At 45.6% G+C, this 23,626-nt stretch overlaps 2 protein-coding genes across 4 annotated transcripts; one reads left to right on the forward strand and one right to left on the reverse strand.

Moving 5' to 3' along the window:
• Nucleotides 1-364: 364 nt before the first annotated feature.
• On the reverse strand, nucleotides 365-3,299 carry LOC117834048 (laccase-15). 3 transcript variants are annotated; one of them, XM_034713663.2, is made up of 7 exons: nucleotides 3,089-3,299; nucleotides 2,874-2,945; nucleotides 2,597-2,748; nucleotides 2,204-2,451; nucleotides 1,940-2,059; nucleotides 789-1,847; nucleotides 365-703 (listed from the first exon to the last, which is right to left on the reverse strand). In XM_034713663.2, exons 1-7 carry the CDS (start codon nucleotides 3,218-3,220, stop codon nucleotides 516-518), a joined length of 1,971 nt encoding a protein of 656 aa, XP_034569554.1. In that variant the 5' UTR covers nucleotides 3,221-3,299; the 3' UTR covers nucleotides 365-515. The 3 variants fall into 3 exon arrangements, with proteins under 3 accessions (XP_034569554.1, XP_072151830.1, XP_034569555.1); XM_072295729.1 differs by having other exon boundaries at nucleotides 2,874-3,010; nucleotides 3,089-3,210; XM_034713664.2 differs by lacking the exon at nucleotides 2,874-2,945.
• Nucleotides 3,300-17,363: 14,064 nt separating this feature from the next.
• On the forward strand, nucleotides 17,364-18,991 carry LOC117866153 (3-aminomethylindole N-methyltransferase). The gene is made up of 4 exons (XM_034750302.2): nucleotides 17,364-17,851; nucleotides 17,938-18,257; nucleotides 18,337-18,401; nucleotides 18,486-18,991. Exons 1-4 carry the CDS (start codon nucleotides 17,436-17,438, stop codon nucleotides 18,783-18,785), a joined length of 1,101 nt encoding a protein of 366 aa, XP_034606193.1. The 5' UTR covers nucleotides 17,364-17,435; the 3' UTR covers nucleotides 18,786-18,991.
• Nucleotides 18,992-23,626: the final 4,635 nt, after the last annotated feature.

The following is a 23,626-nucleotide window of genomic DNA, read 5'->3' on the forward strand; positions in this document are numbered from 1 at the left end:
CCATATAGTATTATCTTATATATATGTATATATATACATAGTTAGGTGATAATCTTAATGTCACCATGCTCTAGACAAACCAATAGGAACACAATATGTATAAGGTGTGCTGTATGATAATCAATCTTCATTCATGTGGACATGATTAGTTGTTCCTCTAGTCACTTCCACTTGAACACGGGTCTAATTTGTACATGCATGTATTTATAAAAGCTATTAACAAAAGCTATGAATATAGATGGAAATGCGAAAACGACCTTTAATTGGGACTGAGGGAGTACATAATAAAAATTGCAATTCACCAGGATGAAAAATGTAATATAGAAGAAAGAAAGCTAGCCATGTATGGATATAAAAGGAGATATAGCGCATAATTGGCCTCACATTATTGATAGAGTCGAGACGATACAGTAGTATGAATATACATACTTGAATCTAGGTACTAGCGTGGGTCATCCAGAACTGCAAACTAGCGGTTGCAGTAATATTTATTCAGACTACATTTATGCATGGGATTACATCTTTTTAGTTTGGAGGCACAGTTCATCTGAAAGGAGATTGTCGTCATGACCACAATATGTTGGAAAATTAGCAGGTGGTGGAGGGAGAGATGTGTCCATTGTAGGACCATCCTCTACAATGAATACTGCAGCCATGCCCATGGTCAAATGAAACTCAAAGTGGCAATGTATGAACCATACTCCTGTAAATCATAGAAGATATATAAGAATTATATCTGAGAGCTTCGATTTAGAAGCCCAACTAACACAAATAAATTTTACACGCACCTGGATTGTTTGCAACAAATCGGATAGCGGCCCACCCAAGATTTGGGACGAGAATGGTGTTCCTCACTGGTGGATTCACCAAGTTGTATTTTGCAACATCTTTCGCAGCGTCGAAGTTACCAAGGCCTTGTGCAAGCAGGATCATGTTGTGACCATGTAGATGCATCGGGTTGGAGTCGCTCTGCATAAGTGCTGTGCTCTGGAACACCATCTCCACCACGGCACCATACCGGAACCGCCGCACCACCGTGGCCTTATGCGATGGCTCTAGGGCCATCTCCTTGGGTCCATCCGTGATTAACGCATGGTCAGTGAAGTTGAATGGCCTTGGCGGTCTATCGGGAAGCTCTTGCATCACGTCCACACTTCCAGTGTGGTTGTAGTGTGCTTCTAGTAGTGGCGTCTTCCCCGTGGGATGCTGGAAGGAAACGTTGTTCATGGTTGCGATGAGGATGGTCTCATTGTGACCACCACCCCTCCAGCAGGACTGGCCATGCTTGCAGATTGAGCCCATGCTGAGCACGATGTACAATCGTTCATCAACATGCTGAGGAACCATCGTTTTGTAGAGGTTGGTCAGGTTGCTGTGGAAGTAGTAAGATGTAAATGTGTCATGTATATCAGGCATCTCAGGTGCTACTGGCACATCACCGAATGAACCGTCGTCTTCTTCTTCTTCTTCTTCTTCCACACCATGATCTGACCTTAGTCTCGCTGGACCATCGGCAGAGCTGTGACTGTTGCGGTACTGCATGATCCCTCTGGTTGTGTATTCCGGGGTCTGTTGGTCCGGCAATGGAGCCTGATTGGGCAGGGCAACCATGTAGTACCTTCCAGGGGGCGCATCAGCAACAACCAAGGCATCCACCGTCTCGCCTGGCGCGATGGCAATGACATCCGTGGTGTATGGGCTGACGTAGCTGGCATCGGCACCAACCACAGTGAATTTGTGCCCAGCTATCTTTAGGTAGAACTCGGCGAAGAGCGCGGCGTTAATTATTCGTAGCAGATAGGTCTTGCCAGGCACAACGTCCAATACGTAGTTATCTTCCGGCACACCTTCATAGTTCAATTCAAGCAGACACTTTTTTCAGAAAAAAGGAATATGTCATTGGCACGGACATCAATGCTGTAAGAAAGTAATTTCTTACCAGAGCAATTGAAGATATCTCCAAGCTTGCCATTGATCGTGGAAGCATTGGCGAAAGAATACAAGAAACCATGCATCATCCTCCTTGCCGCCTGTGCAAGGTCTAGCTGCCAATAGTCCGCTGCCAAAGTCAAAGACAGTTCAATTCAAATAGGAACAGTCCATTCTTCTCTCTTTTCCAAACAGATTCCAATAAAAAATCTGGTGCAATTTCTTTCTGTTCTCGTAACACAGCTAGCGAATATGATGCAAATAATTCACGAACCTATTATGATCGGGACCTCCCTGTCTGGCTTTGGAAATGGATATGAGCTCGCCCCATTTCTTGGCCGGATGATGAGGGCGCCATGCAGTGATGCCCGGAGGAAGGGGACGTGAGCATGCCACCACAGGGTGCCTTCCTGCCCGATGACGTTGAACCGGTAGGTGAAATTTTGGTTTGGCTGGATAGGGAGTTGGGTAATCATCGGCACCCCGTCAGCCCAACAGTTAAGCCACTGCTTCACTCCATGCCTACATCAGATAGCACAGAAGAAAAATGTTGATAAATTGCTGGAAAGCATCTTATTATATTATTTCATTTCTATCTTTATTATCATTGTTGCTTGAATGTCCATCAACAGGTTGAAGTGTATTGAGTCGGTACTCAGCTGATTACCAGTGGATTGTTATGTTGTGGGGTGATTTGTTGACGACATGAACTGTCACCGAGTCTCCCTCCGTGACATATATCGCTGGCCCTGGGAGCTGCCCATTCACCACGGTGGCCAGTGTCTCCTTGCACAAGTGTGTCATCTTCACCTGGCTCACCTACGTATGTGCATGTTTCCAAGAAATCAAGCATGCATGTATACACACATCGTGGTTCAATTGTTAAGAATTCATAGCTAGGGTTCGTGGTGGAGATCAAAACCATGGCAGAGCATCATGCTTACAACGAAGGTGTGCTCGACGGGAAGAGCATCAGAGGGCTGTGACACAGTGGAAGAAGATGATGGCAGCGGTGGCTGGCATGGGAAGGCACCGGCTCTTCATATTTTGCAGTTTTGTCTAGTTACGTACTTAAGAACCACTAGTGAAAATGTTTGTTATACATACGCCAGAGAGGTCGATGAACTTAAGGCAATGAAACAGCATCATGCATACTTACCATGAACGTATGCTCAACGGATGCCGCGTCTCCCAGTCGAGCTGTTGTGTAGATCAGGATGACAATGGCGATAGCTAGCGCCATTGAGGTGGCTGCTGCCCTGGGGAGGCTTCGGCTCTCCATGCTCGCCATGGCTGCGCGCGTTGCTGTGCTCGAGCTACTAGGTATTATATGAGCTTGGTGAGCTGAGCAATAGAAGTCCCCGGTGACTGAGTGCCTCTAGGAGAATATATAGGACCACACACACGTTCTTCAACACGTGCGATTGTGATGCAACCACAAGGGTCCTAGGTGGATATGTGATGCAACCCCTGGACTCAACCATTTTTTCCGTGACATTAACACAAGTGTTTTGATTGCCTTTCAAACCTGCAACCTCATTCCTCATTTCTCTATGTATGTTTAGCCATACTATTTAGCATAAAGTAGCGTGCAGTCAAACTCTGTCATCTCCAACAAATTTCGATCAATTTCGTTAAAATTTTAAGGTGTGAATACGACATTTTAGTTTTAGAGTCTGGCTCTTGACGTAGGACCCACATGTTGGACTCACATTTATTTGAAATATATACGAGTTTTTTATATGAGCCCATAGTTTATATATATAGCAAATCCATGAGTTTTATCAACGGTTTGGGTTTAGATAATATAGATATGGGGTGAGTTGGGTTGAAAAAAGAAATTAACTTGATGTGGATTGGTGTGGGTTAGAGTTGGATTTCAATCCAATTAGCAGGCCTACCTCTACGTGATGCCCTCTAGCCACTCCTCCTATGCTTTGCTTCCTTTGAACCATTACCGGCCAGAACATTTTGTGATAATTTACATATATACATAAACATCCTGAAGGAAGATGAAGCCTTTTGTCCTCGCGGCTGCGCGGTACGGTAGTGGAATCAGCGATATGCATCTCTTCTTCGAGTGTCCTGCTGCTGCTTCAATTTGGGATACTCTGATGATCACCTATGATGGCGCGGGAATGGCAGACCCATGGAGCTGCGGGCAGCCCCCACACCTTTCTGAAGGCGCTTGGAATCATGTTCTTCTGATCGTGCTGTGGAGAATTTTGAACAGCCGCAACGACGTGGTTTTCCGCTCGTATAATGCTGACACAAATGCAACGCTTCGGGCTATCGCTCGCAACTTAGATATTTTGTCTCATCCATACCGGGACTCTGTAATTAACACCAGCTCTCACAATGGCGAGGCTGCGTCCAGGCAGCAAGCTGCCCCGTCTTTGAGCTAGCACCAAAGTCTTCCGTGCACAGCTCGTCTCTTTGTAAATTCTTTCTATGGAAGAAATTTCTAGAGGAAGAGAACGTTTATGGTCATTCGCAATGAAAAAACACTCGAGTATTCTTCAACATCTTGTATGTAGTTGTAGCTCTTAATCCATCTAAGCTTCTACTTGTTCATATGATGCCAAATTTAGCTTAGAAGAGAAGCTACTGGAAGGCATTGCCCACTACAAAGTCTCTAAGATTCCTATGTGCTTTCTTTTCAAATTTATCCTTATTTTCATGGATCGAAGCAAATCAGCAACCAACTCACTGATAAAAGGATTCCCAACAAGCATAGCCCTAAACGCTTAATAAATAATGAGCAAACCATACCTAAAAGTTCTAAACTCGTAGATACTCAACGAATCATATTCGATTTATGTTTAACTGTTGAAATAAAACGAAATATATAAAACTCTGATCATTAGGAGGTCTTAGATATTCAGAGATAGTGTTTGGTTCGTGCTAAGGTAATGTAAACGCAAAGGGAATCAAATTACAGTGTATTTAGAGGTGGAATAGGTGATTGCCCTCTTTGTTTGGTTGCACTCTGGTAACGTAATCAGATTACGTTCAGTAATCAGATTACGTTACATTTGAGCCAACCAAACACTACCTCTGTTGTTTGTCCATATGTTGAATTATATTTATGCATAGCTGTCTCACCTCAGTTCCTTATTATTATCATTGTTGTTGTTGTTGGACATGGCTTAATAATTCAGAGGCAAGGAGAGGAGGCATCTCACGCAAAGACACAGTTACTATACTAGCTTAGCTTGATGGCCATGCAATAATAGCTTACTTTGATTGAGCGTCCACTCGTGGTTCACGCGCAGCAGTGCCTGACCACAAAAGGACACTCATATATAGTACTTGTAAGATGGTCAGTAGGCATGAGCATAAAAGTATCATATACAGTAACTGATTAGTACTTGGCTGTCAGGAAATTTTGGTCAGTGACGAATATGATTCTAACACCAATCTCTATGTCGGATCGATGGGGAGGCATGCATGCAGGAACTTGCATTGCATGTGCCGGTGCCCTATTAGGTAGATGAGCATGGAGATGTAACACCATTATCGCATTGCACATGTATAGGCCCTCAAATCGAGCAATAGATTCAGAACAGGTCGAACCGGACAAAAAGAGCGGCTTTTACAACGCGCCCCGTCACCAAGGTCTCTTGAGGGCCTGTCCCCTGGCTTGCCGAAGAGATACGATTCCGAGGCTATGCTCCTCCGGATCCATTTTAATTTCTCAATCGATTTTGGTTTGGAGCGTGGTGAACTAACTAGATAATTAGTGATACTGCAGTGGTGTCCGGCGCCCCTGATCCAATAGCATAAGTAAGTTTAAATGCACCTAAAAAAGAGTACTCGATCCCACTGTTCCCAAATAAATGTTTTTTAAAAAAAATCAGACACATTATTATTATTAGTTGTGAGAATTGATCACATTACTCCTAATTACTTATATTATTTTAATTGAAAGCCGCGCTGTTAATTTTGTTTTCTAGATCCTTAATAAATGCACAAGCACTAGAATCAGAAAAATAGGACATGCACATCCAATAGAAAGTACGACGGTGTCTAGTGGCAAACAACAGCCAACAATGCACACAGGAAATCAGGAATGTATGGCCCCTTGACACTTGTAGGTTCAATCTCTGAATGCAGAATCTAAGCCATCTTGTTCTTTTCAAAGTAAACACAAAAGAATCATGGCACTCAAATCCATCAATGTAGACATGTTAAAAAGAACTATAGCACTCAAAGTGCTTAACTTGCAAAGCAGCACGAGTGACCAAGACGAGTTTCTAAGTTATATTTTTAAGAGTTGATTATTACAACTAGAGAGCACCTCATCCGTACCGCTTAAAATGTCTTCTGTATCGGTTATCATACCAACATAATGAAGCCGACGCATATAATTAGCACCCGTGCTGGCGTTTATACAAACCGGTACGGATAGTAAAACTAGAATTTATAAATAAATAAATTAAGATATTCTAAAATTAATGAAAATGGTTGTCAACTACAAAATTCCGCTTCCGTCTTGCTGGTCTAGGGCAGTCCTTGTTTGTAGACCATGTTTAGTTATAAATTGCTAACACGGTAAAAGCTATGAATGTATCGTGGTTAATGGCCATTTAATGAACTTATACAGGATAATAATGATTGTGCTTTCCGCGTTCCAAAAAGCAATCAAGAATTCATGAAGGTCTTTGTGCAATGTTAGATGAGAAATGCTATATTAAAGGGGTGTTTGGATACGAGGTGCTAAACTTCAGCAGAGTCACATCGGATGTTCGGATGCTAATTAGGAGGACTAAACATGAGCTAATTACAAACTAATTGCACAGATGGAGTCTAATTCACGAGACGAATCTATTAAGCCTAATTAGTTCATGATTTGAAAATGTGCTGATGATGGATTAATTAACCTTAATAGATTCGTCTCGCGAATTGGATTATATTTAATACTCCTAATTAGTATCAAACATCCAATGTGCCATGTGCTAAAGTTTAGCAGGGTATTATGTAATAAATCCAGGTACTTCACAAATCATGATCGATGGATGTTGAACACTGTTGAAAGAAATAGGAATAAAGCAGAGTCACCTCAGACTTAAAGCACCATGTCTGAGCGACCCACCTCACCTTGGCAGGTCACTGGTCCTGCCCTCGTGGTTGACGCGCACCAGGCCAGCAGTGGTCGGTACACAAATCTATCAGTCGGATCTAAGGGGATTCCTAACAAACATAGCCCTCAACGCTTAATAAGTAATGAGCAAACCATACCTAAAGTTCTAAACTATAATTGCAAAAACTCTCGGATATGTCAGAATATTCTAAAGGATAATATATAACAATCGGGCATTCCAAAAAGCAAACAAGAATTCATGAAGGTATTGTGTAGTGTATGGAAATCTTACGGTAAAAGTTAGATTAGATATGCTATATAAACTCATAGATACTCAACAAATCATATTCGATTTATGTTTACCTGTTGAAATAAAGCGAAATATATAAAACTCTGATCATTAGGAGGTCTTAGATATTCTGTTGTTTGTCCATATGTTGAATTATATTTATGCATAGCTGTCTCACCTCAGTTCCTTATTATTATCATTGTTGTTGTTGTTGGACATGGCTTAATAATTCAGAGGCAAGGAGAGGAGGCATCTCACGCAAAGACACAGTTACTATACTAGCTTAGCTTGATGGCCATGCAATAATAGCTTACTTTGATTGAGCGTCCACTCGTGGTTCACGCGCAGCAGTGCCTGACCACGAAAGGACACTCATATATAGTACTTGTAAGATGGTCAGTAGGCATGAGCACAAAAGTATCATATACAGTAACTGATTAGTACTTGGCTGTCAGGAAATTTTGGTCAGTGACGAATATGATTCTAACACCAATCTCTATGTCGGATCGATGGGGAGGCATGCAGGAACTTGCATTGCATGTGCCGGTGCCCTATTAGGTAGATGAGCATGGAGATGTAACACCATTATCGCATTGTACATGTATAGGCCCTCAAATCGAGCAATAGATTCAGAACAGGTCGAACCGGACAAAAGGAGCAGCTTTTACAACGCACACGTCCACCATCATCTCCCAGCACCGGATATGCGCACGGCACCACCACGGAGGCACCTACATCATCAAACGTGTGACATATGAAAAAGGAAATTGAGCTTAATTAATCTTAAATAAAGTAAGTATCAACGTTCTTTACTTACCCTCATGAATTGGTCCTTGGTCAGGTTCATTGTCCTTGCCTCCTCTTTTCTAACCTTCATCCGTCTGTATTCAGCGTTGAATTCGATGATGGCCTGGATGCGCGCCTCGTAATGTATGTCCTTCACGAGCTTCTTGGTGGCTAGATCAGAGACGGCCTTCGCCTTGGCCTCGAATCCCTCCTGGCATCTATAGAAATCCTGCATATAGATGCGATGTATACAGTTATTATTTCAAGAATGTCGAACATAGGTGATGTATTGAGCAATGTAGTGCGAGGAGTACTTACCCACAGCTCGGCCTTCACCCACTCCGCTATGTTGGGGAATCTCCTCTGTTGACGATCAGGGACGTCGGGGGCGGCGACGTAGTGGTCCCACGTGTAGGCCGGCTGCTGCTGTCCGGCGTACACCACCAAGCCAGGGAAGTGAAGCCTGCACAAAAGGCCAAGGATCCCGTTGGCCTTACGGTTGTGGCCACCCCCACTGAGCTTAATCCAACTCCTGCGCACGTGATTAATATAAATTATTAGTTTTTTTAACTTTCAACATAAGAACATTATTGAGAATATTTAAAGTTACTTACTTGGTCCCACTCGGTTTAATCAGCGTGTAAAGGCTCAGGTATCGGACGCTTCGGGAGGGATGAGGGACCTCGCAACCATATCTTGGACTGGGCATCCCCTGCCTCCCCGTCCCGCTCCTACTCCTGCTCCTCCTCCTCCTCCTCCTCCTCCTGCTCGTCGTCACCAGAGGCGTGTGCGGAAGGTAGCTCCTCCTCCTCCTCCTCCACCTCAGGTTCAGGTGACGGGGGCCTCGCCGCTTTACCCTTCCCTCGAGGCCTCTGGACCACCTCCTCATCCTCCTCCTCCTCAACCCTGCATCGAGGCCTGCCTCGACGCCTCCCTCGACCGCTCCCTGACCCTGAACCAGTCCCTATAGTGGCCAGTCTCTCGCAAATCGCCGTGAGCTTCCTCATACCGCCCACCATTGCTCAATGACCTGCAATTAAAAAGAGTAAACCAATAAGCATAGATAAACAAAACATAATTAGAAAGATATGAAAATTATAAATAAATTATAAATAAATTAGTACGACTCATACATGTATTAGAAATAATCATCATGATCGAGATTAGCTGGATCATAAGTCTCATCATCACTATCACGCGTGTCGATATAGTCAAGCCCGTGCTCCGAAGGAGGAATGTCGTCATCACTATCATTGGCTAACTGTAATCGTTGAACTAATTCTAAGTCCTTCACATTCTGAACCTCGTCTCCAGCGTCCTCTTCAGCAACCCTTTCGTTGTCTACTTCCATTCCGATCGCTTCGGTTAAATCTATCACAAAACTCCCTTCGAGCCCATCTTCTTGGAATAACTCTCCTTCGTACGTGTCCGGGTCTATATTGTAATCTTCATTGTTTGGTACAAGTAGTTACCGTGTGGCGATACCTTGTACAGAACATCCCAACCCTTAAGATGGCTGTCGGTTTGGCATGGGTATGACAAAAAATAAACTTGCGTGGCCTGTTGAGCCACAATATAAACATCGTCTTCTGGTAACATGGATGATTGTCGAATTTTGACTAGCCCAAGATTAGGGGCCCATCTCACGAAAGATGGATCAAACCAATGGCATTTGAATATGACTGGATTAAGAGGTTTGCAACCATGAAAGTTAGTTCGTATATTTCTTCAATTCTTCCATAGTACTCGACCCCATCAGAGCCTGGCGTGAAAACTCCGGTATTTGTGGTTCTTCGATTGGGCCGACTCTGCTCGTGCCTTGTTGTGTGAAAATGATATCCGTTGACATCATAACCGGCAAACGACCTGACCCTATAGTCACAGCCATCGGCAACCTGTCTCAACTCGACATTCATAGACGCATCGGTTCGGCCCTGCAAGTTCGCCATGACAGACGCTGTGGGACAGCTTCCAGAGGTGGTAGAGTCCGCTGATACTCACGCCCCACCCGACCACCGTGCGGAGGCCCCGGCACACGTGCAGGCGCACGGCGATGAGCTACAACAGCAGCAGTAGGGCTGGCAGCCATTGCCGTCGGCACACCTGGCGCATCGCTCTGAGCCGCACGCGCGCAACCCAGCAAGCAACGCATGAGGCCGGGCCTGCTAGGTCCAACGCAACATTGTGACTGGAGGGGATGACCTCCCATAGTTCGCTCAGGCCAGACAGAACATCGCCACTGTAGTGATGCTTCTGCATAACCTCCCTGAGCCAGCTAACCCCCAGGAGCAGGCAATCCACTGGAACCTCTGAGCGCTAGTCAAAACCGCCGGGTGCAGCAGGCGGAAAGCTCCACGTCGCGATAGCGACACGCAGGCTCCTGCTCGACCGGAGCACAGGGTACGCACCAGCCAAACCACTCCGTCCGTTCACCTCAGCAGCCCCATCGTGGAGGACAGAGAGCCACGGCCATGCCATAACCCGACCCGACACCAGTTCCACATCGTCAGCGCGTGCGAGAGCGCATCGGACCAAACCTCGACGCACGCAACGTGATCCACGTGTGACGCCTGGCACGACACAACGCGGACGTTGACCACATGGTGGCAAGAGTGGATGACGCGGGCCGCGACCGGTCCGATGAGGAGCATGAGGAGGTGCACCCTAGGTGTGCGGCCAATCAAGTGACTAGAACGGCAACTGGAGTCCCAGCCCGGACGGACCGGAACCACGGGCCTTTGGTTGCCGCATCCAGAAAGTGCCATTCCCACAATGCTTTTGACCACCCACCAACATTGCCAAGTATGGGGAGACAAACCCCGGTGTGTGGCTCGAGGAGGAGGCGGTCGACGTCGCCACCAACCATGCCTCCTCGATGTCAGCTTGTTTGTTAACAACTTCCACTATCTGCCCGGCCATCTTTGGGGCAGCCTCATACAACTTGTCAAACATCTTCTGGTTCGTTAAGCCGGAGTGAAAGTGCCAGATGATATCACGGTCATCAATGCCAGCCATCCTATTGTGGTTTTTGAAGAAGCGGTTGGCATAATCTCGAATATTTTTGCCTATCCTTTGGCAAACCTGGTCGAGCTTTTCCCTGTTACTAGGTCGGCTCTAAGTAGACTGATAATTCTAGGTGAATGCCCTACCGAGCTGACCCCAACTGTCGATGCTATTGAGAGGGAGATTTGTGAGCCACAGGAGTGGAGCGGCACCCATCACCATAGGAAAGTAGGCAGCCATCTGGTCTTAGGTGTCATTGGCTGCTCTCACCGCAGTGTTGTATGTCTTGAGCCAGATGGTGGGGTTGGAGCGACCGTCATACTTTTCGTTGATGGCTGGTTTGAGTGTGGGCGGCCAATGAACGACCTGGAGTCGCGGGGTGAATGTTGCGAAGCCGTCTAATGCCATGTCATTGTCATAATCGTTGTTGAGGTAGTACTGGATAGGAGGAGCTCTGCCGCATCAGTCGTAGTCACGTGTAGGTGGGTAGTGGGCATCTTCGTAATTGTAGTCATGCCTGGCCAGGTTGTAGCCATTTTCAGGTATGCCATATGCGAGGTCGTAGTCATCGCGATGGTGCATCTCATCTTCTTGGCAACGTCGATCCTCGCGCTCGGCATCGCGGTTAGGGACAGGTACCCCATAGTCACGACTGTACTCAACACGGCGCCGGAGCTCGTGCTCGTTGCACTCATTGTGGCGGTAGTTGAGGTCAACGCGTATGTCACGGTTCTGGCAAATTTCGCACAGCTCATCGCGAAGGTCACGTTGCCGCTCTAGTCGGCCATGGCCGTCAGTTCCACCTCTCCCACCATTGTGGCAGTTGTCATTGTTGTCTCGTGGATGGTCGTTGTTGTCATTTATGGGAGGGTTGGTGTTGACATTGACAGTGGCGTTAACCGGTGGGTTGGCATTGTTGTTGGCCGGTGGGTTAGCTGGTTGGTCAAAATAAAATTAGAGAAAAGACACATACAAAAAGGATTTTTTACTCACCCTCCATTTTCCACACACATGCACATCTTGATGAGATTGTATAGCTAGTTTTCTTCTTGGATCCGGTTTTAAACTTTGCAGTATATGTAATACAAGTATGCCTTTTTTTTCATCCCCTCCCATGGGCTCCACATAAGCCTTTTAAAGGTAAGATGAGAAGTGGCATGTCAATGCCCTAGTGAGGAATAATACACATTGAGCGATCATAGAGAAGCATTTAAGTAGGCAAGTAAGGCTACATTTTTTGAAAACTTATCGACAACCCAAGTTTCATGATAGAAAGTGTGGGGCTGACTTGAATCAAAAGCTGTTCCATTCCTCAACCATTCAAGGTGACATGGTAGACACCTCAAAGTTCACAGGTGCATGTAATGGCTCGGAATAACTTATATGTTCGCATCATACCAAAAGAAGTCATGTTTCACCTTAGTCCTTAACCTTTACTCAAGGATGATCAAAGGGCTAAGTGTGGGGTGTTGTTGATGGTCCTTAAGTACCATATCTCACTGTCAAATCCTGCATAAAAGACATATAGAATGGGCAAAAATAATCACCAACATAGTGATAGGTCACACTCCAAGTGGCTAAGAAACACACCCTTGACCAATCAGAGGGAAGCACATGGATCCATGGGCCCACAAATAGGGGAAAACCGACCTAAATTCACACCAAATCCCATGTACCCACTTGAGGACCACTGGACAGTGTCCCTGACAAAAGGCGGTGCGAGTGGCAACCCCGAGGGTTCATCCGAATCACCAGTTTGGCCGAACCATTCCTAGTGCTTCTCACACCCATCTTCAACATGTCACTCCCTCTGGATCTCCCTACGTTGGTTCATGGTGATTCCCCACATATTTCCCCCTTAAACCGCATCGTAGCAACTATATAAGGAGGATGAGCGCCTCACTTCAAGGGACAACACAAGAAGCTAGAGTTCCACTCCAAAGGCAAAGTGCTTCTTAGGTAGCTTTAAGAATAGGGAGAGAGTGAGGGGGGGTGCAAAGGATTGCTTGGCCTATCGGCATCTTCAACCTTGTACCTCGGCGGATACTTTGCTCTTGAGTAAGTATTCGTGGTCTACTGCAGTGGTGAGTCGCGAAGCTAAATAAGTTTGGTTTGTTAAATGCTTGCGGATCCACCTCTCTACTTCGGTAGAGTACCTTGATCTTCTATAAGCATGGTGTCCAGATTAAGGTAGTAATCAATAGCATAGATGTGGTGTCTAGGCTTGCGGTTACCTTTGTTTCTTTTGTACCCCACGGGTTATGGAGGCAAGTGGTAGGTGGTGATATCCCTGTTTGTTCTTTGTAATCCTCCACATTTTGGTACACTATAGAGTTGTAAGCCGGAGTCGCTTGACAGGCCAAGGGTAAGGCGTTGCCTAAAGTAAGCAGTTAACCTCAAAACCTATATTTGCCTAAAAGCTCTATCCTTAAGAGACCCTCTCTACCCTAGCCTACTTGTCTTCTTGTTGTCCTTGGACGAACCTAACTCTTAGATAGTGCACACACGTTCCCTATGGGTTCAATACCCTATAATACTCTTGGGTGAAAGCTACAATGGTATTCGTGCGCTTGCGGATTTATGCGTGACAGTAAGAAATACCAACAATGGCACAATAGACATTGTTTGTAGTGGCACTACAAACAATGTCTATTTGATGCAAAAATATGATAATTTTGGAGTGATGGGTTTTCGAACTCAAGATCTCATAGTTCATTGCATAATACTTCACCTACTAGCCAACTCAACCTCACACCAATTGTTGCGTATTTACTTATATGTAGTGCATCAATAGACTAAATAATGTCTCAAGATATTATAGTGAATGTCTAAAATATGTCACCAATGTTCTATATTGGCATTTTACAAAGTGACTTAAGAAAATATCCCTATGGTTGAAAATGCCTCATGTAGTGTCTCAATACAAATTACACTTTCTAAAGTGCCAAAAAAGTGTCTTTATAATACATTAAGACATATTCGTAAGGTCAAATCGTAAAATGTTTATATAAAAGTCTCTAATTGAGGATTATGTTGTAAGCATTAGTGTTGAGTTGGTATTACAAACCGGCACTGAAGGGTAGGTTTTAGTTCCCGTTGGCACTAAAGGACTGAAAGGCCTTCTAGGACCACAAAATTTAGACCCGGGACTAATGCTAGTATTAGTGCGGGGTCAATTCATTTCAAAAATTTTATTGAGGATCGATGTCTTGTTTTCTAGTAGTGTTAGGACGCTCTAAAAATAAAGATTTTTAGGTGCGGTTCAAAACGTAATTATTCATGCACATCTAACCATACATTGGATAAGCTTCTACGTGGTTGTAGCTGTAAATCCATCTGAGCTTCTATTTGTTCATCTTTTAAAACAGTTGATGGTTATTACCGTGTGTCCTCAATTGACCTTGGTATTTCCTGTCAAGATTCCCGTTGGTAATGGTCCAATAATTCAAAGAGGAGAGGCTGCTCCCGCTCACATCGAGACTGCTCCCGATAGTAGAGAACTGACCTTCCATCCAACCCCTTTAGTATCGGTTAATATTAGACCCGTGACTAAAGTGGCTTTAGTCCTGGGTCAAAAAAGTGCCATCGAAAGCCACCGGCGGGGGGTCGGGGGGAGCCGAATCTTTAGTCCTGGTTGTAATGGCTAGAAATATCACACCGACACCGCACCCTTTTGTCCCGGTTGGAGTTACCAGTTGCAAACTCCAACAACCGAGATAAAAGACCCCCCCCCCTTTTGTCCTGGTTGGTAATTCCAACAGGGACAAAAGGCGGAGGGTCTTTTGTCCCGATTGGAATTTCCAACTTGGACAAAACCACCAACCGGGATAAAAGGGGTGGTATTTTGTCCCGGTTGGAATTTCCAACCGGGACAAAATCTCCACCCCTATAAAATTAACACAACGAGAGCTCTTCTTCGTCCCCCAGCCCGAGCCACTCCACTCCACTTTCCAACCGGGACAAAATCTCCACCCCTATAAAATTAACACAACGAGAGCTCTTCTTCGTCCCCCAGCCCGAGCCACTCCACTCCACCAGAGACAGTTGCGGCCTCCTCTCCATGGCAAGCAAACAACCTTAGGGGAGGTGCTGCTCGAATTTTTTTTCCTCATTTCCGTGAGGATTTCACTCATTCAAAGTGTTGTGAAGGTTAGTTACTTCATCCTCCCTTTATTATTGTTATTATGCTTTGTTTTATGCTTTAGAGAGGGTGAAAAGTGAGTTTTTTAGAATGAGGGAGAATGGAGAGGATTTTTATTTATACATATTTTTGAGCAAGAATTTGATGGATAGCTTACTTGTTATATATTCATATTAGTTAAAAGAACTTGATCAATATTAGGTATGAGAAAAAATAAAATAAATGTGTTTTTAATATTTAGTTATTGTAGTAAAATTAAGGTAAATAAATTGTAGGTGTAAGAGATTATAATAGTAATGATGGAGCTCATGAAGTACTAGAGTGCGGTGTGCTTACCATGAACACCTCAGCCTCGAAAGGCATGAAGCAAATGCCACAGTCGACAGAGAGAGCATTCGGGTGGCAGGATTTTTCCTTAGCCAAGACCTCGATGGGGCTGCGGCTGATGTCACTTTGATCTGATCCAAAACGGTTCAACGGAAGTCTACACATAACTCAATCTTCTCCGAAGTCTATGGAGAGTCACCTTCGCTCCTCTAGTACAAGAAAATAATGGTAGAACAGAAGAGCTTCGAGTCCACAAACTCGGGCTGAATATCATAAAAGAATCTTGAAATAGTATTCCTGACGCCTTTTGGAGCCTAATTCTCATAATAGAAGTATGCTGGCCCAATATCCTCTTCAGGCAAAGATCTGTTCACTGACCTTGACCTAGTGGCTTTTGATTGGTTTTGGCTTATCACCATGGGCCATGCTCAGTGAACACATCTTTTGCCTGGATGGGCTATTATGTGTGTGCGTGTGCCACCATACTTCTATTATTAGAATGTGGCACCTGCTCCAAAAGATGTTTGGATAATTATTTCAAGATTCCTTTATGATATTCAGTCCGAGTATGTGGACTCGAAGATCTTCTGTTGTACCATTATTTTCTTGTACTAGATTGTGGAGATGACTCTCGATATACTTCAGAGAAGATTGAGTTAAGTGCAGAGATGGCTTGGAGGGCGAACATTTTGCTATGTTGTACCATTATTTTAGGATAATTTACTACGTGAAGGCCACTATGGAGCGTCTGTAATCTTTAGTGTATATGTATCTTTAGTGATTGTTATGAATGTTGAATGGTGTAATTTTCATGTGAATTATTTTTATCTTGCAATGGATATATAACGCAGCCATAGAGACCAAGGAGTTTGTTGATGATTTGCATTATTTTCTTGAAGTGACCAAAATGAATAAGCCAGAGAACGGGTTCATATGTTATCCATGCTTCCAATGCAGTAACAAGAAGGACGACACAGTACAGGACTAGATGACACCTGTGCGTAGTCAGACTTAGAGGGTCTTTGGATTTTAGTCCAGACTAAAATTCATGTCACATCGAATATTCGGAGGCTAATTAGGAGGATCAAATATGAGCTAATTATAAAACTAATTACACAGATGGAGGCTAATTCCTGAGACGAATCTATTAAGCCTAATTAATCCATCGTTAGCACATGTTTACTGTAGCACCACATTGTCAAATCATGGACTAATTAGGCTTAATAGATTCGTCTCACAAATTAGCCTCCATCTGTGCAATTGGTTTTGTAATTAGTCTATATTTAATACTCATGATTAGTATCTAAACATTTGATGTGACAAATTTTAGGAGCTTCTAAAGAAACAAACGGGGGGCCTTAATGCACGATGCCTGAGCATCCACTGGGCGTGCCCTCGTGGATCACGCGCACCAGGACACGGCTTACAAGCTATGATGTGCAGCAGTGGCTCAGATGGCTGACACTAGGACCTTAGAGTAATTGGGTAATTACCATCTAACAACTCGTAGATGCAGCGTCCCTATCTGTCCTTGAACAAATAACAATTGTTTCACAACATTGTCTCCATGGAGGAACAACAATTGTTTAGGCGTCGTCGTGGTTGTAGGATGTTTTTGTTTTTGTACATTAGTACAAAGCACAGATGCAATGCTCTAGGCATGAATGAAAATATCATACAAAAACATTAGTACAACCCAATGAAAATATTACTAAGGAAATAAAATATGCACATGATTCCATCTGAAAATAATCTAACGCTGTTTCGTCCGAGTAAGGGTAGGTAGGCTCTCTATAAATGCACACATTTGGTAACTGAGGAATGCACGCAGCCGCAAAACAAGTTACAATCTAAAGCAGGATCACTAGTTGTTAGGCATGGACAAAATTGGATTTGTCAATGGTGCTGGCGTCGACGAGGACTCGACTTGCTTGCACGCACAATCACTGGTCTACGCCTACAATGTCACCATGGCCGTCAAGGCGGCTGTCAAGCTCGGCCTCCTCGATGAGCTCAGCGCGGCCGACGGCCGCGCCGTTACCGCCGACGAGCTCGCCGCGAAGGTTGTCCAAGCAGAGGACAAGACCGTCTCGGCTGCCTGGATTGGCCGGATCCTCAGGTTTCTCGCGTCCTTCGACGTCGTGAGGTTCTCGGCCGAGAAAGGTGCCGACGGTTCGGTGCTCTGGCGGTACTCGCCGGCGCCGGCATGCCGCTGGCTCACCAGAAACAATGGCGACGGGTCGCTTGGCCCAATGTCGGTGTTCGCCGTCGACGAGGACAACTTGTCGTCCTGGTGCGTTCTAAGTTCTAACTTCATCATACGTACTGTTATTGTGACTGCAAAAATGCCTCTCTGAATCTTAAATACTTTTCATGAAGGCATTACATAGCCGACGCGGTTGCCGGGGGCGTCAAGCAAACGCCGTTCGAGCTTGCCCATGGGGGGACGCCGGCGTACGAGTACTTTGGAAAGACCCCACGTCTGAGCACGCTGTTCGACCAGGCCATGGCCCAGCAGTCGCTGCTGGTGATCAGGAAGCTGCTCGACCACCCCAAAGTGTTCGCTGGCGTTGGAGTCCTCGTCGACGTTGGAGGCGGCACCGGTGCAACCCTAGCGGTGATCAGAGACCGGTACAAGAACATCAGGGGCATCAACATGGACCTGCCTCACGTCATCTCTGACGCTCCGTCACTTCCAGGTAGCCCTCGTCTATAGGAATGGTACTTGTGTCCATGATGTACTTGCGTGCTTAAGTTTTTTGTTTTTTCTCACTGCAGGCGTGGAACATGTAGCTGGGGATATGTTTGAAAGCGTACCCTCCGGAGATGCAATTCTGATGAAGGTTTGTTTGAATGCTGTTAGATTTCATGTACTTTGCTCTTGGTTTTACGCCATTATTACATGTGACTAGTGCGTGCATGTGCAGTGGATGCTCCATATGATAAGTGACGAGGAGATCATCCGGATACTCAAGAACTGCCACAAAGCTCTCCCGGATAACGGGAAGGTGATCGTCATTCAGAGTGTCCTGCCGGAGACCCCAGAGTCGACTCCAGCTTCGCGAGATTCGTTCACCATGGACATCATCCTTCTCGTCAACTTCATGGGAGGAAAGGAGAGGACCGAGCAGGAGTACGCCAAGCTTGCCAGGGATGCAGGCTTTACCGGTGGCTTCCAGTCAACCTACATCTTCTGCAACATTTACGCTCTTGAATTTACCAAGTAGACACCCATGTTTACTGGTGGTTGTGGTAAATTAGAGCTTGCGTGCTCCTGCAGTCTGTATTTTAAGCTTTCGAATAAAACAAGCATCCTCTTGGTGATAATGACATTGGGGACTTCATGGGTGTGATTGATCCTCCTTTTTTGATGTTTAGTTGAATAGTATGTTATTCCACCCATTGAAATAAATATTGTTGCCGGCTTGTGTAATCACTACTGGAAAACCGACCTTCCATCCAACCCCTTTAGTCCCGATTAACATTGCACCCGTGACTAAAGCAATTGGGGACTTCATGGGTGTGATTGATCCTCCTTTTTTGATATTTAGTTGAATAACATGTTATTCCACCCATTGAAATAAATATTGTTGCCGGCTTGTGTAATCACTACTGGAGAACTGACCTTCCATCCAACCCCTTTAATCCCGGTTACCTAGTTAACATTGCACCCGTGACCAAAGTTCTTTTAGTCCCGGGTCAAAAGTGTGCCACTGAAGATCACCACGGGGGGCGGGGGGGGGGGGGGCGCGGGGGAGGGGAGCTTTAGTCCCGTTGGGATTACCAACCTGGATAAAAGGGGGGGTCTTTTGGGACAAAAGGGGTGGTATTTTGTCCCGGTTGGATTTTCCAACCGGGACAAAATGTCCTCTCCTATAAACTCCCTGGACCGAGAGGTCGTCTTCCTCCCTCAGCCCGAGCCACTCCACTCCACCAGAGACATTTGGCCTTTTATCCACGGCGAGCAAGCAACCTTAGGGGAGGTGCTGCCCGAATTTTTTTCCTCATTTCCATGAGGATTTCACTCATCCAAAGTATTTGGGAGGTTAGGTACTTCATCCTCCCTTCATTTATTGTTATTATGCTTTATTTTATGCTTTAGAGAGGGAGAAAAATGAGTTTTTTAGAATGAGGGAGAATGGAGAGGATTTTTGAGCTAGAATTTGATGGATAGCTTTCTCATTATATATGATTCGTATTAGTTAAAAGAAATTGATCAATATTAGGTATGAGAAAAAAATAGAGTAAATGTGTTTTTAATATTTAGTCATTGCAATAAAATTAAGGTAAATAAATTGTAGGTGTAAGAGATTAGAATAGTAAGGATTATGATATACCACCGTACAAACCAAATAGTTGAAACAGCATAGTAATGATGGAGCTCATGAAGTACAAACCAAATGTTCTTCTCCATGCTAGTAAAGCTACAGAATGATGTGGTACACAGAGCCAACCGACTAGAGTAAACGCTCGCATGTGATCCGCCCTGATTGCAAAACAACAAGCTACGCATAGTACTCTCGTGTGTCCACTCGGATACGCTCGCAATAATGCAGGCACAAAGGATAAAGGCACAGTGTTCTTGTACATCCTCTCGGGCACGCTCGCAATAATACGGAGAAAAAGGACGACTACTTCCATTGCGAGGCTACGAGTAGTAAACTACTATAGACTACTCATCAGCCAAGCTCACAAGTAGCTCGCAGATACAACTCCTGCCCAGTCAGCAAGAAACAATGCTCAACAAAGTACTAAGGATCATCACAGCTGCACTAGTCAGAAACTGCAATACAATATTTTAGTTCGTTCAAAACATCATTGTTCAAAGACACAAGTTCAAGAGCAGTTACAACCAAAAGAACCCTAGGAGACTACTCTAGGTTGATGAATTTGGCTACTTCCTCAGCTATAGGTTCCAATTCTTCCAAGTATTGCTGATAAGTCTCGTCAGAGAATCCACAGCAACACCCTCCACCACTAAAGACAGGTCAGCCTTTGGAAAGAACAACTTGATGAATCCCAGGAGTTGCTTGGACATCGACTTGGCCATGCCTTGGACTAGGCTATTAATCTTCGCCAGCGCATCCCTGATCCTCTCCAGCAGGGGACGAGGCTCTACTCCTTCCTCAGGGGGTGTCGGGCATACACCCCAGGTCCACGAGTAGGCCTTGGACGGCCCACCAAGGGATGTACTCGGACAAGATCGGAACAAGGATGGGCGTATCCTACTCGGACTAGTCAAGTATGTTTATGGAAAACTACTCGGGCCGTTACCGAGTAGAACTGTGTAATAGTACCCGACTAGGACTCAGACTTGTAACCCTGCCCTCCTGTGTATATAAGGGCGGGCAGGGACCCCCCTCAAGGGGGGACGAGAACAACTCCAGTTCATCAAATACAAACCAACACACAAGACGTAGGGTATTATGCGATCTAGCGGCCCGAACCTGTCTAAATCGTGTTCCTTGCGTCACTATTGATTCCTTGATTCCCGACGACCCTTACCGCATAAAAGACCACCTAGGGTACCCCCTAGGCGGGTTGCTGGTCTAAAACACCGACAGCTGGCGCGCCACCTTCGTTTTCAGATCTTGGTTTTGCATATGGAGTAGCCCTTGAGCCTTAGGTTGAGTCGAAGAGTCAGGCTTAGGGTCAAACCAGCTTTTGTCCATTTTACCCTTGGAGATCTTGGGAAAAAAAGAAAAAACTGACCAACGGGTACGGTACCCGCAGCCCCCGAGCACTTAGGCGATCTCTGTCGTTGAAGTGGTCAGCAGTCCGTTGAAAAGAGTAGCCGTTGAGTGTTAAAGGTGATTAATCTGCAATTAATCTGTCCGTTCCACAACTGACGCATGGAAACCGGAGCTGGCAGAGATAAAAGTGGAAGGTACCCTTTCGGTTGGTTTTATGCCGTACGGTAATCAGATCTGTTTTTCTGGCTCCCCTGTTCTTCTGCTCACATTTGCGCCGCCGTAAGTGCCACCACCGCCATTGTCGTCCCTTGAGGGAGATCCGAGGGAGAGTGTCATTTTAGCTTGAAGTTGAGTCCGTCGGATGCGCACTAAGAAGATGGGCAAGAAACTCGAGAAGATCCAGGGCCAGGCTCCGGCGATGGCCTTGTGGAACTCCAAGTTGGATGGCAGGGTGACCACCGGTGTTTGAGTACCTTCCGCAAGATGAGGAGTTGTACCCAAAATGGCACCTACATCATTTATCGTCAGTCAACCGCCTGCTACGACTACAGTAACAAGACTACAAAAACATACCTGGAGCAGTTGCTTCTTTGGTTTTTTCAACACTCACTACGGCCAGTGATCCGCCAGTAGATGCGGATAAGGCAGCACTTGCGGAACCCGATGCAGCGGCGGGAACTTCCGCCGAATGGATGACATCTTGAAGCATCGACATGGTAGCTCCAAGATGACCGGAGTCAACCCCGGGCACCTCCTCAACGATCAAAATCCTCAAAAGGAGCAGATAGTATAGTCGGGGGATCCGACCCTACCCCTGCCTCAACAGGGATAGTTTCTTCCGCATACCTGCATCAAGACAAGTCATTAGACGACTTCAAAATGACTTAAAGATATACACCGGGTAATGTAAGCTCACCGAGTCGAACATGGCGGAAGTCGCACACGTTTCTTCTCGACAACAGGTGGCCGAGTAATTGGCGCCGCTGGAACAGCCACCGGCATTGTCTTCTCGCCAAGACCTGTGAAGCAAAGGTCAAGACTACAAATCCACTCGGATCAACGAATCCAGCCGAGGCAGAACACTTACCACTGGCGATCACACTGGACAGCAAAGAACCAGTAGCGAGTACTAGCGACACTTCCTTTACAACACCCGCTGATTCAGCAGGTAACCCCAGGACCACCTGGTTAGCAATGGGCGGCATGACAACCGATGGAGTCGGCGCAGATAGCTCGGGGGCTACTCCAGTTTCTGTTGATGGCACCTTCTCTGGCACCATGTCAACAGATACATTACCGACTTCTGGGTCGGTCACGACCATTTCTTCAGAAACAGCCTCATCATCACCAAGCGTCGTATCTACAGCCTTTACGAACAAAACAAAATTCGTCGCATCAATAGCAAGTTCAAATTCATCAGCTACAGATACGTTCACGACTACATACCTTTGTACCCCGAGACTTCTCAGGGGTTGAAGCAGACTTAGCCGCAGACATCTTGCGGACTACTCTACGTCTCTTGACAGGAGGAGAAGGCTCGTCCTCCGACTCCTCAGCAACAGCTTCTGACTCTTCTTCCGACTGTGCCAAGTAGCCGGCAAGAACTCGAGACTACAAACAACAAGTCGGTATCAACAACAAATATCACATAAGTCAAAAGAAAACAAGTCAGGTGCAAAAGACATACCACTTCTGGCTCATACCAGACGTCATACTGACGCAGAGCCGCAGGGATTACTGGTACTCCCTGGTAGTTCCTGAAAAACTTGGCCAGCAGCGCCTCTACATCATCATCCGATATATCCTCATCGGACATACGCGATGGATCTTTAAGACCCGTGTACTCACTTCCCGAGTGAGCACGTTTTTGAAGCGGCTGAACTCTTCTCTTCAGAAAGCTGGCCGCCACATTAATCCCAGTCAGCCCGAGTGCCTTCAACTTGGTGATTTGCTGCATCAGGTGGTCTAGCTCGGGAGTATCTTCAGGTTCGCTCACCCAGTATTCTGCATGCTTGGGCACGTGACCAGTCACCACAAGCAAGCGAGGTTCATGGTTCCCGATGTAGAACCACCTTTTTTTCCACTCCCCATGGGAGTCAGTCAGATTATACTCAATATATGCGCCCGAGTTCCTGAGTTGGAACCCGGCGCCTCCAAAGACTTCTGTCCTATGGACACTAGGCTGCGGCTTACAGCGGAACAATTTCCTAAACAACTCGATACTCGGAGGAACTCCCAAGTACACTTCGCAGAGGTGTACGAAAATTGACATATGCAGTACACCATTGGGGTTCAAATGGACAAGTTGGAGTTTGTAGAACTCGAGGATACCTCTGAAGAAGTTGGAGGTGGGCACCGCCACCCCCCTCTCCACA

The sequence above is a fragment of the Setaria viridis genome, chromosome 8 (assembly GCF_005286985.2).
Source record: "Setaria viridis chromosome 8, Setaria_viridis_v4.0, whole genome shotgun sequence".
NCBI classification, from domain to species: domain Eukaryota; kingdom Viridiplantae; phylum Streptophyta; class Magnoliopsida; order Poales; family Poaceae; genus Setaria; species Setaria viridis.